The sequence below is a fragment of the Panicum hallii genome, chromosome 2 (genome assembly GCF_002211085.1).
Source record: "Panicum hallii strain FIL2 chromosome 2, PHallii_v3.1, whole genome shotgun sequence".
NCBI lineage: Eukaryota > Viridiplantae > Streptophyta > Magnoliopsida > Poales > Poaceae > Panicum > Panicum hallii.
Window position 1 is genome coordinate 43,659,448 of NC_038043.1, and position 19,023 is coordinate 43,678,470.

At 45.6% G+C, this 19,023-nt stretch overlaps 4 protein-coding genes across 4 annotated transcripts; 2 read left to right on the forward strand and 2 right to left on the reverse strand.

The window, feature by feature from the left end:
• Positions 1-3,365: 3,365 nt before the first annotated feature.
• Positions 3,366-4,607, reverse strand: LOC112881092. The gene has a single exon (XM_025945795.1). It carries the CDS (start codon positions 4,605-4,607, stop codon positions 3,543-3,545), a length of 1,065 nt encoding a protein of 354 aa, XP_025801580.1. The 3' UTR covers positions 3,366-3,542.
• Positions 4,608-8,134: 3,527 nt separating this feature from the next.
• LOC112881093 (50 kDa gamma-zein-like) lies at positions 8,135-8,922 on the forward strand. Its single transcript, XM_025945797.1, is given in 2 exon segments — positions 8,135-8,849; positions 8,852-8,922. Coding segments are annotated over 2 exon segments (786 nt in total).
• Positions 8,923-10,728: 1,806 nt separating this feature from the next.
• LOC112879794 (glutelin-2-like) lies at positions 10,729-11,549 on the forward strand. Its single transcript, XM_025944199.1, has one exon. The coding sequence runs from the start codon at positions 10,838-10,840 to the stop codon at positions 11,324-11,326; it is 489 nt and encodes a 162-aa protein (XP_025799984.1). The 5' UTR covers positions 10,729-10,837; the 3' UTR covers positions 11,327-11,549.
• A 313-nt stretch (positions 11,550-11,862) lies between these two features.
• Positions 11,863-18,713, reverse strand: LOC112879793 (AT-rich interactive domain-containing protein 4). Its single transcript, XM_025944197.1, has 16 exons — positions 17,709-18,713; positions 17,370-17,622; positions 17,084-17,275; positions 16,551-16,604; positions 15,895-15,983; positions 15,569-15,821; positions 15,426-15,482; positions 14,789-14,820; positions 14,234-14,369; positions 13,985-14,155; positions 13,218-13,814; positions 12,983-13,120; positions 12,790-12,888; positions 12,546-12,646; positions 12,368-12,458; positions 11,863-12,282 (listed from the first exon to the last, which is right to left on the reverse strand). The coding sequence occupies exons 2-16, from the start codon at positions 17,532-17,534 to the stop codon at positions 12,151-12,153; spliced, it is 2,307 nt and encodes a 768-aa protein (XP_025799982.1). The 5' UTR covers positions 17,535-17,622; positions 17,709-18,713; the 3' UTR covers positions 11,863-12,150.
• Positions 18,714-19,023: the final 310 nt, after the last annotated feature.

Consider the following 19,023-nt stretch of genomic DNA (forward strand, 5'->3'; position numbering starts at 1 on the left):
AGCTCGTTCATGGTGATCTCTACGGCCCCGTGACGCCAGCGACCCCGAGCAACAACAAGTACTTCTTCCTGCTTGTTGACGATTTGAGCCGCTACATGTGGCTGATCCTGCTGAGCACTAAGGACCAGGCGGCGACAGCGTTCACGGCATTCCAGGCGCGAGCTGAGGCTGAGGCAAGAAGGAAATTGGGAACTCTGCGCACCGACCGCGGTGGAGAGTTCACGGCGCGCACCTTCGTCGAGCACTGCGCGCAAGAGGGCATCCAGAGGCACTTCACTGCACCATACTCGCCACAACAAAACGGCGTGGTGGAGCGGAGAAATCAGACGGTAATGGGGATGGCCAGGAGCATGATGAAGGCCATGACGATGCCAGGATGGTTCTGGGGGGAAGCGGTGACCACGGCGGTGTTCATTCTGAACAGGTCACCCACCCAGAGCGTCGCAGGGAAGACACCATATCAGGTATGGCACGGTCAACAGCCACCGGTTCATTTCTTCCGCACTTTTGGATGTGTAGCACATGTGAAAGCCGGCGGCAAGCCACTGACGAAGCTGGAGGATCGGAGCACGCCGATGGTGTTTGTTGGGTACGAGCAAGGCACCAAGGCATGGCGCTTCTACAACCCAGGCACGCGGCGTGTTCACGTGTCGCGGGACGCGGTGTTTGAAGAGGATCGCCCCTGGGATTGGGGCGAGGAGGCAGGAGCGGGACCGAACGACGACGATGACCCATTCTGCATCGAGTTTACCACGGTCGGGCAACCCCGAAGCGGGGCTGCGGCCGTGGAGGTGCCACGCGCGCCAACGGCCACGCCTGCTCCTTCAACATCTGAGTCTACGCCAAGCCGCGCGGCAATGCCCACGTGCGGGTCTGAGCCTCGCACACCGGTCGCCAGTCCAACGACGCCAACGGCAATCGAGTTCGCGTCTCCACCGACGGGGGAGCTTGACCTCGACGACGATCATGGTGAAGCACCACTACGATTCCGGACTGTGGAAAATGTTCTGGGTCCGGCGTCAACTCCTGGACATGCTGAAAGAGAGCTCACGGAGGAGTTGCTGGCGGCAATCGGGGATGAACCAACATCGGCGGAAGAAGCAAAGGGTGTAAAGGAATGGCGCATGGCCATGCTCGAGGAGATGGTTTCAATTGAAGAGAACAAGACTTGGACCTTAGTTGATCTGCCAAAGGGACAGCGTGCCATCGGTTTGAAGTGGGTTTTCAAGCTTAAAAGAGATGAACACGGCGAGGTGGTCAAGTACAAGGCCAGGCTCGTCGTGAAGGGTTATGTGCAGCGGCAGGGCATCGATTTTGAGGAAGTGTTTGCTCCTGTTGCACGTATGGAGTCGGTACGCGTGGTACTAGCCGTGGCGGCGCACCATGGCTGGTCTGTGCATCATATGGATGTGAAATCCGCGTTTCTCAACGGCGAGCTGGCGGAGGAAGTCTATGTGTCACAGCCCCCCGGGTTCACTGCTGCCGGGCATGAAGAGAAGGTGCTGAGGCTCCACAAGGCACTGTACGGGCTGCGTCAAGCTCCCAGGGCATGGAACGTGAAGCTGGATGCCAGCCTACATGAGCTTGGATTCACCCGAAGCAAGTGTGAGCACGGGCTTTACTTGCGCGGCACTCAAGCGTCAAGACTGGTGGTGGGAGTCTACGTGGATGATCTCATCATCACAGGGGAGATGAACACAGAGATCGACTCATTCAAGCAGGAGATGAAAAGGCTATTCAAGATGAGCGATCTGGGACATCTGTCCTACTATCTGGGCAAGGAGCACGAGGCATGGGACTGTGCCAAGGTGCATACGGGCTGAAGCTGCTCGAGAAGGCAGGGATGAACAATTGCAATGCCTGCGCGACACCAATGGAGGTCAGGCTGAAGCTTTCCAAGGCAAGTGCGTCACCTTTGGAGGATGATTCGACCATGTACCACAGCATCATAGGCAGCCTGCGTTATCTGCTTCATACCCGGCCTGATCTTTCTTTCAGTGTTGGGTACCTGAGCCGGTTCATGGAGGAACCAAGGAACGATCACATGGCGGCAGTAAAGCATCTACTTCGTTATGTTGCAGGCACTATCAACTATGGATTATGGTACTCCAGAGGAGGTGGCGGCGAACTAAGCTTGCTGGGGTATTCTGACAGTGATTTGGCCGGAGACGTGGACGATCGCAAGAGCACGACGGGAGTAATCTTCTACCTCGGCGCCAATCCCGTGTCCTGGTTTTCACAGAAGCAGTGCGTAGTAGCGCTCTCATCCTGTGAGACTGAATTCATCGCAGGTGCAGCAGCAGCCTGCCAGGCAACATGGCTCGGGCGCCTGATTGAGGATGTGACCGGGAAGAAGACATCTCCACCACGCCTGAAGATGGACAACATGGCAGCAATAGCACTTTGCAAGAACCCTGTGCTTCATGATCGGAGCAAACATATCGACACCAAGTTCCACTACATTCGTGAATGTGTCGATCGTGGTGACATCAATGTTGAATTCGTGGGAACCAAGGAGCAGCTCGCGGACATCCTGACGAAACCTCTCAGGAAGATCCTGTTTCAAGAATTGCGGGAGAAAATGGGTGTCATCAATTTATCATGAGCAGCACATAGATTAAGGGGGGATTGTTAGGTAATCCAAGTGCTGCTCCTACATTTTGCTTATGTACAGAATAGGATAGCTGTTGATGGCCAAGTTCCCTGCATGCTTGCGCGGGAGCCTGGTCTGTTTAGATTGTGTAAAGTTCGCGCGCTCTGTCTTTGCGCGGGAACGCGTCGCGCCCGGACTGCTCGGCACGACGGAGGCTCGTGGGATGGCGCGAGTTGAGGAACGTCGTGGGGAGTGGTTTGGGCGAGTTAGTGGCCACATGGCCCTCTTTGTTTTCCAGCTATATATGTGTCAATGCATAACAGAAAACGTGGTTGATTTTGGCCGCACAAAACTTTCCCAGTTCCAAGTGTTCGCGTACGTTGGTGTTTCCTGGGCGTTCCAGGTCTTCTTCCTCAGCTCCGGCGAGGGAGAGCAGCTCCTACGGGTGGAGTAATCGGCCTCGGATCCAAACAAATACATCCGGAGTCGGCTCTGCAAGATGCCCACAGTGGCATGCTAAGTTCAGTGAGGATCATTGCATCCCCACCGGTGGTTGCAATCTCCCACTAGCATAATCTGAAAGGATACTGTGCAGATAACTTATACGCATGTTGTAGCTTAAAAATCCCACATATCTGAAAATGCAAATTTAACGACAAGACTGAGACATATGGTTCACATTGGCCACAAATTAAAGGAGAGAACAAAACAATACATTAGTAAGACTCTGTGTATAGACAATTTCAGGAAAAAAAACAATTCTTAGCAATTTGAACCAAGCAAAAATAAGGTTGGGACTAGTGGTGACTAGCAGCATGTGAGATTGCAGTCCTTCAGTTTCACAGGCACCATTTTAATCCATAACTTTGTGTCACTGAACTGAGATAGACACTTACAAGACTGAAATACTATGAACATTCTAGCCAAATAAAGATGCCAATTTCAGAAATCACAGCTGAGGAAACATATAGATGAGCTTGATGCTAGTACCAGGACTGTAGAAGCTTGCGTAGGGAATGATGGCGTCGAAGTCCCCGCTCCCGCTTATCTTCCTGATCCGGTCAGATTTCAACTCAACAGCGAAGATCCCGGCGTTTGCACTTATGAAAATGGTGTTAGCACCCTCTGAGAAGCCGACCACAAGGAGTTTGGTCGAGGGGTCACCAATGTCCATGGAGAGCATCATATCCAGCTCGATGGCCCTGCCTTGCACCCACTCCGCAGCGCCCCTCCACGACCACAGGTGAATGTTGTAGCCCTCCACACCGGCGACTCCTAGCTTGCCGTCCTCTACCATCACGAGGGCCATGTTCCCCACGCGCAAGGGTGGCGTGTTCATCACAGACAAGTCATGGCCGCCCAATTCGTACTTTAGAATTCTGCGGCCATCCTCTAGGAGGAAGTGGAGCGTGTTTCCGATGAGTAGGCTGGGGCCCATCACATCATGGGACCTCGAGATGGGGCCAAGGTGAATCCAAGCTGGCACGCTCCATATTCCGGTCTCGGATGAGTAGACGCTCACCCAGGTGACACTGGCATCCTCCATGACTTCTTCGTCGGCGGTTCCTCCGAAGACCACGAAGAAGAGGTCCCTGCGGCAGTCGGTGAGGTCGCATCCATTCGCTGCGCAGAGGACTGCTCCGGTTAAGTGGCTGAACGGTTCATCGGGCACTTCAGGCACGCGCAACTGGTCACCGGTGATCGGGTCCCAGATGACGAGGCCTGTGGGATTCATGGTGTGGAGGAGCACACGGCCGTGGCGACAGTCGAGGGCTACCCAGCTGAAGTGGTCAACCGGAGGTGGGGGGAGCGGGGGCTCAGCTGCGGTGGTAGGGACGAAGCGCTTGTTGTAGAGAAAGCCGAGCACGGGGGATGTTCGGTGGTGCTCACGGTAGCGTCGAAGGAAGCTGGGTTCGGAGAGGAGGAGGTGCCAGGTCCTGCAGACAAGGGAGACGCGGAAGAGGCACGCGGGCTCGTCCCGGGGGAAGGCGATAGAGGATGTCGCTGACGGCATCATCGGACAACGCCGGCAGCGCCATCTTTAGTGTTTTGGAGGGCTGGGGATGATCGGAATGAGACGATACGGAGTTTCTTTTTTGATGGGTCTTTCCTTCTTCTTTTTGTGTATGGTGTTAATTGCAATATTGCGCCTACTCGGGATAACATTGCACGCGACTATGTATGACCTCGACAGCTGGATGACAAAATGGTAGTAGGTGAATGCAGGTACGGTATTGCTGACCCCAATTATCAATTATTCAACGATGAAATGGTAGTGGGTGGAGTGTTGGTGATTACAGATATTGTTGGCACCGGCTGTGCTAGATAGAGAAACATCCATGTGGAAAGTCCCCTGTTGCTTCATGCACGGAAACAAAAATTGATAGCAATCTTTTATCTATTTTATAGAAATCAAAGCGCAAAAGATAGGTTGCATCGACTCCTTATATTAGGGATGGTGTCGAGCCAAATGGTATAGAATTGTAGGGGCATAGCTAGGTGGGTTTAAGGGGTCAGCTGACCCCTATAAAATCTTATTAATACAAGAAAAAATATTGTTCATCACAAGCAATTACCCCATTGGTGCAATAGAGATGACCCCAATAGATTGGATGTCTTTGATGTCAGGATCCACCTCTAACCAAGCGATTTGTGATGTCAACAAAAGGAGCTGTGACTACTTGTATAATGGCACAAGAGGTTGTGAGGTCTGTGGTAGCAGTGGCTACGAGAATCCACCCAACAGTGTGTTGTTACTAGTGGTGCTACGCAAGAAGTGTGTAACATTTGTAGCTATTATGCTAACATATTGCATGAAATACCATGTAGTCATTTAGTGGTGAGCAATAAAGTATACATCGTCATGTATGAACAGTGGCATGTGAATAATATCAAAAGAAATATTTAGTAAAAATCCCTTATGTGGCACTAAATGTTAGATGCTCCTGATCATCGATGATCTCCCAAATGATGAGGTAGTGGAATCCATTTTTTTAAGGAGCACGTTAATCTCGTGTGAATCAAGGGAAACCAAACTATATCAATCAAAACTAGGTAATGGAAACGAGGAGGCAACGATGGGAATAAAATGAGAACTTGTTTGGCAACGTTGAAGTTGTGGAAGAATTAGATAATGGGGATGTAGGATCCTCTAGTGCAGCAGCTTCTCCGGTGAGGCTAAAGATGTTTTGGAAAGTGTTTAGCGGAATTTCTCTTATTTTTCATGAATGCATCAAACATGTCAAATATCCAATATACCCTACCTCCTGTGCACCATATGTTTGCCATAACTTTATAACATGATTTCATATAAAATAAAGCAATAATGGATAAAATTATATATTAACAAATAATTTTTCTAGCCGAGTTATCGGTCCACGTAGCGCATGGGTCCATATTGATTAGTGGGTTTTACAAGGGAATTATGGGCTTTTAGGTCCAAGAGAGATATGGGTGAGAGAGAGATGGAGATAAGTAAGTGCCTTGCTCTTCGTTCCTGGCCGGCCATGGATGAGCTCTTCATTCCTAGCTGAGCATCGGCCACGGTGCATTGCCCTTTATGTGCTACAACAGCACCAGCGCGCACCCCATCCACCCCGGCACCAGTTGTACCAAGGATTCCTAGAACCCTAGCGTCATCTCTTATTCACAACTGGAGAAGGATGATGACATGATGTCTCCGAGTGAGGTCGGTTCTAGGATAGAGGGAGTTGGGGTGACATCTAGGGTGTAATTTCTATGAACTTCAGGATCAATTTGGTGTTACTGCCTGCGGGGATGGGGAGGAGCTGCAAGGAGTCAATATTTTGGACTCTAGCGGCCTAGTGCAAATCTTTCTACGGTTTCAACTGGGCTTCACATGTGAAGACTATTTTGATTTCTACATTAGCTAGGGCTACTCAAGAAGCCGGTGCTGGAGCCGTTCAAGAAGCCATATCGAAGGCACCCTTAATCATCAAATTAGATCAATACATGGCCTAATAATGAGATAACAAAAGCATCTCTCCATATCATTTAACTAATACAAGAATATATTGATATGACCAAGAGTGAGGATATGGATATACATTTACCTTAAAATAACAAATTTTTTAATTAATAGGAAGGAGACTTAGAGATGTGAGGGAGCATGATGCATAGGTGGAGGTAAGGAGGAATATATGGCTTTCATTATACTTCTTGAGTGTTAGCTGTGTAAGTGGTCACCCAACAAAAGTTTGTGTGAATTTAAGGATATAGTCAAAAAGGTCTTACAAAAAGGAAGTCAATTTGCATGGGATTCATAAAGTATCCTTGAGATAAAGAAATATGAGATCAATCAGCTAAAAATATGACTAGTAACATCATTGGCTATATTTCCATCATAGTAGTGGAGTGCTTACAAACTGAATTAAGAATAGATAGAAGGAACAAAGCCAAAGGAGCAATACACAAAATAAAGCTGCACCACAAGCCTTCCAATAAAGTGTTACAAGAACTCACTAACTCTAGAATGCAAAGGTTTGTGTAATAATCGACTCATAATGTTACTAGAGCAACTTAGAAAAATATTTTTTCAAATTTGGCTATGGATCTATGTAGCCTGACCTACAATTGTTGATCAATTAATTATAGATATGCACCATTAGTAGTAATCACTTCTTGGTGCCACGTTTGAGTCCATGAGTAGCACAAAATAAGTCTTCACATGGTATTTTGGTGTTAATTGACTTTCCATACTCACTGAAATAATTTTAGCTAGCGAAAGGGACATGTTTTTGACCAAATAATAATTTAGCAATACATTAGGTGCAATGATCACGTGCAAGGCATCGCCAGTTACCAACTCATATTTGGAACTGAGTCACAAGGTTTAGACTTCTACTCATTGTTTAGAATTGGAAGTTGACTGAATGATTTCTAATCATTTCTTGATAGATACCTATGAATCAGTCTGATTATAAATTAATCTGAATGGTTATAGACTTTGATTATGGAAAGTAAGAACACAAAGTGACCTTTGAAAAGTAAATGAAATCATCAACACTCTATCAGTCACGTGAAAGTGGAGTCATCTAAGTTCTATGCCATTGCATTTATAGAAAATTAGTGAGGCATGTCAAGATTTGTATTGATCCAATATCATCTAACAACTCATGCAACACTACAACCAACTCACACAACATTGTAAAGTGAGTGGATCCATATCAAGCTACTCATGTAAAGGAAAAGGACAATAGTCCATGACATGTAAAGTGAAGCTATATCAAGCTACATAATCATGCACAAAACAACAAAGTTAGCTGCACAAAGGCACAAAATGGATCCATATCCACCATCGAATGCATATGTAAAATGAGTGGTGAGTCATACTATCCAAGAAAACAGTCATCAAAAGTAGTAGTGTACAAGCATTAACATGCTTAAAGGTATGCAATTATACCACCAAAGCTATAAGTAAGCCTTCAACATCCTTTTATCACCACCAACATATCCATTGAGCTTGGAATTATAGACACCAAAATAAAACCACAACATCGGATATACCAGTCCAACAACCATATGAAGGAGATGATTGTGATCCTTGCTTTCATGGCTCTCATTGCAAGTGCTGCCTCCATGCAAATGGGACCTAGCAGTTGTGGTCAGCAGCAAGGCCACGAGCAACACCGACAACAACAACATCATCCACAACAACAAAAACATCAACACAAGCAACAACAGCATCACCAACAACAATATATCCATGTGCAACAGCAACAACATCACCAACAACAGAAGGTTCATTTGCAACAACAATCCCAACAGGAGCATCAAGAGCAGCCAGAACAACAACATCACCAGCAATATCAAGATCAAGTGCAGCAACAACCACTGCAACATCAATTCTATCAGCAGTGCCAAGAGCAGCCACTGTTCCAGCAGCATCCATGTCAATACGGTTACGAGCAAAAATATAGTCAGCAAGACAATGAGAAGCAGCAGATGATAAGGTGTAGCTACAACTACTATAGTGGTAGCCAAAATTTGAACAATTGTCGTGAATTCTTGAGGCAACAGTGCAACCCGCTAGCAATGCCTTTCCTCCAATCACGTTTGTTACCACCGAGTAGCTGCCAAGTACTACGGCAACAATGTTGCCAGGAGCTTAGGCAGATTGAGCTAGGGTACCTCCACCAAGCAATCAATAGCATGGCTCGGTCCTTTACCCACCACCAACAGCAGGAGGAGGAGAAACAACAACCATATAGGTTCTATGGATCTCAGCAGGCTTCTCAAATGGTGTCCATATTAATGGCAGCACAATACCTACCATCCATGTGCGGCATATACCACTCATGCGGACATAATAATTCATGCCACAACAAGGATGCTAGTGGTGCTCGCAATTAATGCACTATGGCTAGTTAGCCGTTATAGTCTTATAGGGATATTAAGAAATAATTATGATGCATCAATGATGCTTGAACAATGGTATCTGAATAAAAATAGCGATTGTAATAATTATGCTATCAAACCAATGTGTGTGATGGGACAATGGACATTGCTTCCAAATTGGCCTATACATATGTTGATTAGGAATCCTAGGATGCTTTATTTTATGGTTATCTATTGCAACTTGAACCTACGGCCCTCCGGAACATACTTCCTCTTCCCGCTGATAATTACTATTATTTATAAACTTTTAAATGGGTATTAAAATCATTCACTTGATCGCTTCTAAAATTTGGAATTGATTGAGATGGATTGAAAATGTGAAATTGTTTAGCAAAACTTTAATTTAGAAATCTTAAAAAATTTACAGTAACTTTTAACTTGTATGAAGGTTAGGGTGTTGGTAATTTTTTAGAATGATGGTAGTTATGAAAGGAAGAGCGGAGGAATGTGAGGGAGAAAAGAATAATGTCGAGGGGTAAGGACAGAGAGGTGCCACTAATGTGATGTGCCTCATCGGCGACCGGATCTCATTGAGAAAAAAATACCATTAATCCCTGTGTGCGGGCAACAAACAGATATTTGTATGCCTACATGGATATCTGCATCTGACATGGTTTGCCTATGTGAAGGCATATAGGATCAAGGACTAGACTGACACTACAAACAAAAGTTTAGGGACTCAATTGGCTAGTTTGAAAGGTGAGGAATGAAGTTGAGGTTCTGAGAAAGTGAGGATGAAATGGGCATTACTCTCTCTCTCTCTCTCTATATATGTATATATATATAGACCTGTTGGATTTTAGGTTGCAAATTGTATGACACGGCCTAGTTAGGCCTTCGATAAATTTTGGATCACGACACCTAATTTGGCCTAGGCCTTGGGTGCGTACCCGAAGTGTGGACCATATGATTCTGAAACAGCCAACAATTCCTATCCAAGATATAGATAAATCCTACTTTAACCCTATTTTTTATATTACAAAATATAAAATTTGCAAAAGTGAAAACTCAGCATGTAGTATCCTTTACATAAAAGATGCCGTTACGTAATAAAATACAGATCACTACAGAGGCCCCACAATGCAAGCTCTCTGAAACAAGTCACAAGTTTTAGACATCTGCTAGGCGTGTCTTGTGGATTTTTGCAAGTTGCTTGAACGATACCAGTAGGTTGATTAGTTGCTTGTTAAATACATGTTCATCTACGGATCAAACTTAACATGTAAAGTGAGGAACATGGGACAACCTTTGGCATGTAGGGCTCTACAGATTGGTGTTATCTTAACGAATCACAGCACATTGCAAATTCAGTTGCGCGTGAAGACATTCAGTCAGTATAAACGGATCCTTTCTATGCACAATGAAATGGTGAGTCATGCCCAAGTCACACTGACCGACCTGATATGCGATAACAGCTCGCACAACATTACAAACAACCCACACCACATTATTACAAAGTTAGTTTCATGAAAAAGCAGGAGAGACACTGTTCCTTGACGTGTAAAGTGAATTGACAAAGCCAGATCAAGCTACATGTCCAGTTTGTTTTATCTCAACACAGCACGTACAACCCAACAAAAATGAGCCATGCGGAAGTACAGGGTGAATCGAGATCAACCTCGACTTGCTCCAAAGTGAGTGATGAGTCATTCGTTATATCCACACACATCTGGTAAAGCAATCGTTGCAAGCTATACAAGGAGCATCAATATCTATAAATAACCCTCACACGCCTAGCGCTTCTTCATCACCACCATCGATCTTCCAGCTCAGTTTACAGATAGAGACCAAAGAACAGAACAGAACCTGTAGCTAGCAACTAACACCATGAAGGCGGTGCTCGTCGCCCTCGCCCTCCTAGCTCTATCGGTGAGTGCGACCTCCACGCACACGTGCGGGCAGGCACCGCACCAGCAGGCGCCGCCGCCGCTGCACCAGTGCCCGTGCCAGCACCAGCAGCCGCAGCAGCCGTACCCGCAGCTGCCGGCCCTGACCCAGTGCGGCGAGCTGCTGAGGCAGCAGTGCAGCCCGATGGCGACGCCCTACTGCACGCCACAGTGCCAGATGCTGCGGCAGCAGTGCTGCCAGCAGCTCAGGCAGGTGGAGCCGCAGCACCAGTACCACGCCGTCTACACCATGGTCCTCCAGATGGTGCAGCAGCAGCAGCCGCCGCCGTACGGCGGGATCCATGGCCCTCAGGGCCAGGCGGCGATGGTGGCGGCGCAGGTGGCGCAGCAGCTGACGGCGACCTGCGGCATGCACCAGCAGCCTCCCTGCAGCTCCTGCGGCGCCGCCGCCGGCGGTGTCCCTTACTGAATGAACGGATGTAAGATGTGGCCGCTGGCTAGCTAGCTATGGGGGAATAAAGTGTCATCGTGCATCACCATGTGTCCATGTGTGAGGCAATGACATGAATAATTGGGAAAATATAATTCCTTACAACATGTCAACGAGATCCCTCCTTATGCCAATGCCATTGACAAATAAAGAGTTTTCAGACCATGCATCAGTGATGACTGACGAGTATTCACAATGGCTATGTGTTGGCGTATCCAGATTTGGATCACCAACAACGCAAAATTGTGAGAAAACACGCGCGTTGCAACACCAACTTTCTTACGCTACACTACCCCGCGATGATGTCCTAATTTGGACCGAATGTCAAGAGGTGCGACGACAACGAGCCAAGTCGAAATCTTATTACAAATTTGGCCCGTTTTATTAGGTCCGTTTTGACAGAAGGTAACAGAAATCGTATGAATGCAAGTCACTGAACCAAATGCATCACTTTGCCAGCACCCAGCAGCTTTCAAATACCACGACTGTTCCATCAGATGTTTCAGGAAACCAGGGAAAGAAAACAAGTGCTGCATCAATATAAACACAGCAAGACTTGTATAGACAGCTTACCACATCTAACCAACGGTACTGTAGGAACTTGTCTGTGTTGTCAGTTGTTACATGCTATATAAACCTCATAACCACTAAATTAATGGGATGATACAGATCAAATACTACATACCTTCAAGGCCCTCTCCCCTCTCTTTCCATCAGCCTATTCTCTACTCTAATGACTCTTCCCCTCCCCCCCCCCCCCCCCCAACATGGGGCCAAAAAAGAAAAGAAAACTAAGATGAAAATTAAACATTTCGAGATACAGATGCTGTATTAGCAAAACCATTAGCTACTTTTGGCGGCGGCGGCTTCTTCTTGTAGTTTGCTAGACTACAATGGGGGCAGATGTATTCCAATCCATCTGTCTTCGCGTAATCCTGTAGAAAAGAAAAAAAGCAGCTCGTCAAATAAAGCTAGTGACTTCAGGAAAGGGTAAGATGATGAATTTCTTTTCTTTTTTACCTTGAAAGTGCCTAGCCCTTGTCGTCTGTCGCAACCAAAGTGGGCCCATTCACCACATAAACCACAGTTCACCCAATCACCAGGTGCGCTACTGGAATTACATAAAAAGGAGGTCTTAGATTCAATCATGACAATACGAGTATTGAAGCAGACAGATTGAATGAATATGCCATCAAACCTGTGACAAAGTAAGCAGCATTCACCATCCACATCATCATGCGCCAACTCATATTCCAACAAATATGTCTCATAATGCCTTTTCAATGTGTTCCCTACACCCTAAATATATATAGAAAAGGAGTACACGGTTAGAGGCAGTTGACTAGATCAGTACAACGTTGTCCCCCAATCCTTCAGCAAGAAGCTAAAGGCAGGATCAGAAGGTAAAGAAAATATCAGAGAACTGAACAGTAAATACATACAGTCATTCTATTTGTTGCAGTATGGTTGCGCATCTTTGAGAATACTTGACCCTTCCAGTTTATGCCATTGCCCACATAAAATCCACCTCTAGATACCACCTAGAAGAGAATAAAATCTATATCAGGAAACAAGCCAATAATACATATTATTCTTTGACCTTCTTAGTTCGCAAAAATAAGTGTGAATAATTACCTCTTTGTACAAGTTATAGAGATCAAGGCGTTTGGCATTAAGGATTGCATCAGGAAATTCAGCAAGTCCTCCATGAGGTACAAGTCGATTGTGGCCCCGCTGAATTAAAAACTGCATAACATCCTTCAAGAAGTCCTCCTAAACAAGGTAAAGAAAAGATCATTCTTCTAGCCTAATTATTTAGTTATGCAGAATTATGTCATCGTAATGACCCATGAAGGTTCAAGATGTGTACCTCAGAGCATACTTGGATGGGCAACCTATCACATCCATGTTTCTTCATTGGCAGAGGATTCAATTGAATGACTGATGGAGTATGAGATGGCCCTGATGTTGATTTTCTATGTGTGGTTGGGGCAGAAGATACTAAACTATGCTTCACAGGTGGCGCAACTGGCAAGCTTGGCTTAACCAGACTAGTATCATGAAGCGCAGTTTCAGGTAAACCCATGAAAGGATGCATTTGTTGCTTTCGAGAATGAGGAATGGGCCTCATAGTTGCAGGTTTCAATTTAGCCTTGAAGGATGGGAACGAGGAAGGCCCTTCCATCAGACGTTTCTTGTCTTCTAAAACTCCATTTCTACCCAACAAATTTGGTTTTGATTCTGAAGCCGCCTTAGTTCTGTCTTTGGTAAGCGAGGCTGACCATCTTGGCAGATGAAAATATGGACCATTTTCATTAATCAAATCTTTGCGCTGACTTGTGCAAAAGAAAAGAAGGCGGTCTGCATCTCGCCTCTCGAATGAAGCAACAGGAGTACCATTTATAGAACCAATTCCAAGTGCAACCAAGCTTCTGTATGATATTTCTGGTGCTAGATGCTTCAGAACCTAAACATTCAAAGAAGAATATTAAGTTCAAGATGAAAAAAATACTCATTCAATATATATGTAAGCACTAGAATTTCATACAAGTGGAAAAAATATGATAAAAACACACATAAACACATCATGAAATTCTAAGGAACGCATACTATATGCTATAAGTGTTGTAAAGTAACCTGCGCTGCCCACTTAGGTAGTGTCATCCAAACTTCAAATGTAGAAGCCCCACAAGCCGTGGACATGGAAGTTAAAGGCTCACTTGATGATAACTTATCCTCATTATTTGAGAGAGCACGGACTAGCTGGCTCTTCTCAATTATTTCATTCTTTATGTGGCTCTCTAGAAGCTGCACAGACAGGTGAGCACCGTATTACATTGCAGCAGAATAAAAAAAAAACATATCCAAGGTCAGAGAAATATGTACCTGATCATCAAAACAAGTTTGTGCACTACCAGAAACGAGAAGTGACACATGGGAAGAACTGCAAGTACTGATATCACAGCGCATAGTAACCATCCCACGTGGTAAGGATGCAGCTTCAAGAGGTGGCGGAGAGGCACTGCCAAACAGGAGAAACAACAAATTAGTTTCTGCTAATGAAAACAATCTATGGCAAAGGCACGTTGGTAGTTAACAATAGATTTAAGTTTCTTCACACAATGAAATATTAGTATTGAGGCAACTTTGACATGCAGAAGGTAGATAGTACATATGAAGGCTCATCTCTTAATACAATGGTTTTATCAATGAAGGCTCACTTGTTCATTTTTCCGATAAATGATGTTACGTTTCTAGACATATCGTTGCCATTTTCTTTTAATGAATCGTAAAAGAATAATACACATTTACAAATTGAGCATGAACTACCAATACAATTGTGCATGACAGCATGCCAACCAAATTTGATTAATAACTCACAGAGTCATCAATATAAAGATAAAAGGAACTAGAACTATAACATATAACAATCCAAGATACCTGATTCGGTTCTGCAGTTTGCTCCCACGAATCTGTGAAAAACAAAAGCCAACCATTACATGAGCTCTTCAAGCGATGCAAGAATAAATCAGAAGTCCCATAAAGTTTTATATAAGAATTTCTTAACTAACAACGTGGAACATCTAATATTTGCAATTTTTTTGTATCAACGTCCTTTGAACAAAAAATCCAAAAATTGTGGTCTGATTAATAAAAAATAGACCAACTAATAGATGAAAGAATGCATCTTGCAAATGGTGTACAGTAATTTCATTGACAAATAGCAGTTACACTGCTTATCTAGTAGTGCTTATATGTGATCTGCCTTTGTGTGGCACATCTAACTGGATTTTGTTCTAGGTTCCTTACAGAAAACATGTGTGCAAATTAGTGAATACAGGTCATGGGTATTGAAACAAAAGCATAACATTCGCCACATATATCTGAATTACTACTACATACACTAAAAAGCAATATTCTTTATCATATCTAATGAGAAGTAATTTTCTAAACAAAAATTTTATGGACAGTGTATTTCAAGACAGCACTAAGACTGAGGAATCATCAGTCACTTGCATGAAAAAAATAAGTTGTTTCCGCACAATAGGGATTATAGAGCTAGAATTCTTGTCCATACTTCAATATTCAGAAGTGCATTCAGACCGTCTTCTAAAGAGCCCAATAAACAAGGATCCTATGGGAGAGTAAAAAAAGACAATCATTAGTTTGCATTCGAATAATATAAGGAATAATGTCTGGACATAAATATAAAAAGCTTACCAAGGTGCATGGCACTCCACAGAGAAGTAATTTTATGTTTATTTCTTCATCATATATTTTTATAGCTGGGGTCACTTCAGAAGAACCTTCTTCATCAACCATCTCAGTCTCAGGTGGGCTTATATTTATTTTTGGAGCATCCCCCAGGAGACGAGGACCAAGTTTAACACTTTGCACATGATTGTTTCTTACACAATGTAGACGGAAGGATGCATGAGCAAGCTGGAAAGCATCCCATGTATGGCTCACCGAACTGCATCCAAGCATGAGCAATTTAGTTAACATTTCTACTGCTGTGGATCTAGTTGAAGACGGAGGAGGAATACCTTTGAATCACTGACATCAACGCATGGCGAAAATGAGATGCTGCATAAGATGAGAATGAATTTCTCCAGTATATTACATAAGGGATCCCCTGAAATAAAATAATATCAACATTTGGAAAGCTCCAGAAATAACAAAATTGGTTTTGCTTCAATCAATAAATTACAAACATGTGGCACCTAACGACTTACCAACTTGTTTAGATGTAAAGAAACATAAGGAGTAAAAATGGCATGAATAGATTTGTAAACAATAAGCTAGGAGCAACATGACATTGTCGCCGAACAAACCAAAGCAAAACCAAAATCCATAAAAAAATGATGCTAGGGGAAGCGGCCAAATACCCACTCAAGTCATAAAAGACAAAGAGTTACATTTTGGACATTGATACAGTGTCAAGCAGAACTTTTGAGTAGTAATTTTACTGTAGTATATCTACAAACCATAGCAAAATTATAAGTATCAAAGAATTTTGAGATAAATCCAGTAATCCACATACCATTTTCAAATGCTCAATCTCAATATACGCAAAGTAATTCATGATAAATAAGCTGATAGGTTGACTGCATGCAACCCAAAAAGTCACTCTTTTGCGACTGGAGGGAGTAATATTCTAGTTGTTCAAGAGATGTGATTATTGTACAGGGAAACTGTCTACCTTTGAATGAACTGCTTGTGCAAGTTTTTCACCAATAGGAACTTCCAGATATACCTGTGTTGAGAGTATGGAATCAGCAACCATTAAAATCTAAAGAGTTGGGTCCATGTGGCAATATAAATAATATAACAGAACATCACAAAGGTTGCGTACAATCCATGTTCCGTATGCATTTATGAGAAGCACATGAAGCAAACATGTATTTCCATTATCTAGATGAAACATTTTATAGTATGGTGCTTGGAATGGTTAGAAATTATTATTTGTGTATTGAATTATTCAGAACTGGATTCAGCACCAGAGTACCAAGCTTACTCAAGTAGTTGTGACATGGTATTGTAAGACATGTCTCCTAGTTCAAGTAATAGGCAATTGTTGTGAAATGCAATAACGAAACAAACATACTGGCATAGTTGCTGTTATCACATCATGGCATTTGCCTGAAATTAACAGCCAAATGCACTACAAGCTGCCATCATCATTTGACAACAAGTAATAACAATGCACACACTTGAGAAAAGCCCAGGGCTTACTATCGTGGGGAAAGGTGGGCTAATGAGAGTGCTAAACGCCTGCGGGTCAGAGACATCGGCATCACCCCACACAAGCGAGCCAATCTCCTTCTCATCCTCAAGCTGCTGCCCCTGGATGTACAAGAAGTTGGGCTGCACCACTCGCTGCGCCTCGAGGAACTGCTCGGGTGTAGGATTGAACAAAGTGTGCACCTGCATTCGAAAGTCCCCTCATTCAGCTCACACAAAGATGGGGGAGCACAAAATTTACCATCACCACACTCAAGCGAGAACACCTCCAACTGACCTCCAATCTGCCGGCCGAGCTAAGCTCAGGGAACGGGTAAGACGGGCGCAGCCGCTTCGCCTCCGGCCCGGACCTCGCTGCCGTCACACGCTTCTCGGCGTGCTTCCCACATAGCACCGCGAGGAGCACGCAGTTGCTCCGCGAGAAGCTCTGGATTTGCGACATGGCTGGCTGGTCGGAGCCTCCCCGACGGCGACCAGACAAGAGAAACGCCTCCTCTCCAAATCTGCCTCACGCCACCATGGAACAAACCCTGCGACACAGAAACCGGATCAGGAATCCCCCAAAATCCAACCAAATCCGCAGCGAAACCCCAAGAATCTGAGCGGGCAACCTTACCAAGGCGCGATTTTGCGGCGGAATCGGCGGCGGCGCAGCTCGAATCGACGCCCGGACGCGGCCGGGAAGCGGCGGATTCGATCCGGGGGCGAAGGGGGGGAATAGGAAGAGTAAAGTGCGCGAGAACGCACGGCGCCTCGGCCAGCCCTAGACGATTTGCGGAAATAGCTCACACCAACGCGAAAGCAAATCCCACTGCGGAGGCAATAAAAAAGAAGAGGCGTAGATGTGGTGGTGGCGAATCGGCCCACGCCCCCATCCCGATCGAGCCAAACACACAGCAGAAGCAACCAACCACACGAAGCGCAATCCAGACGAGAGCGAGAGAAGATCTCCCCAAGAACCCGAACAAGAAACGGGATTAGCTGCGGATCAGGCAGGCGGGGCTCATCCCATTACCAGCGGCGACCAACTGACAACAAACAATCCCGCATCGCAGAGGGGCACAAACTTTGGAACAGTCTGGGCGCGCCCAGGGAGGCGTCAAGATTGGATTTTTGACGGGCGTGGGGAGGGCGGCCCTGGAGATTCTCGCGGACTTTTCCTCCTCGGATTTTTGCTCACCCGCTCGTAATCACACGCATCGCCTGCATCCTTTCCTGATCGCGTAGTAACGCGTCGTCGATGAGTTGATGTGTGCCTGCTCCCTGCTGGTGCTGGTGCGTTGTTTTCCTGGCGCTTTTTCGTTTTCTCCTTTTCCTCCTCCGCTTCATTACTGCTCCGAGGGGGCGGGCCGCAGGAAAAACACGGATTAAAAGATTGGGAATTTCGGGAGCGGGATTGGGTTGGGTTGGGGGGGAAATAATCTCTTTCTGGAAGAATTGTTTTTGCCGGGATCGGAATATCGGATGCTGCTGCCTGCTGCTGCTTTTGGGCCTGCATGGTATTTGGTGGCGGGCGTTCGGTGCAGATCGATTCGGTGTGGCCTGCGGTGTGGCGTAGGGTTACTTGCAATCGGGATCTGGCTTGGGCGCTCGAGTGCATCGGAATTCGGGGACCGTGCACGGGGGGTTGGTTTGCTCGCTCGCGGCAGCTCGGGGTGGTGTTCGTGGAGTCGTGGGAGCGAAGCGCCCGTTTGATCCGTTTCGGTGTGTTCCCAGCGGTGGAGCGACGCAGAGCTCACGCGCCGTCACCGTCAGCGTCAGGGGATGGGCGGCCATGTCTCTGGCTGTTGGGTCCTGCCCTAGGGGATCGGTGGTAGCGAGGTTAGCGCCGTCGCCTGGCATCTGCATGAGATGGGGGCCCATCAGCCCATGTGCCGGTTGGTCGTGCCACTATTTTATGACAGTGAACAAAGTTAATGCCACACTAACCA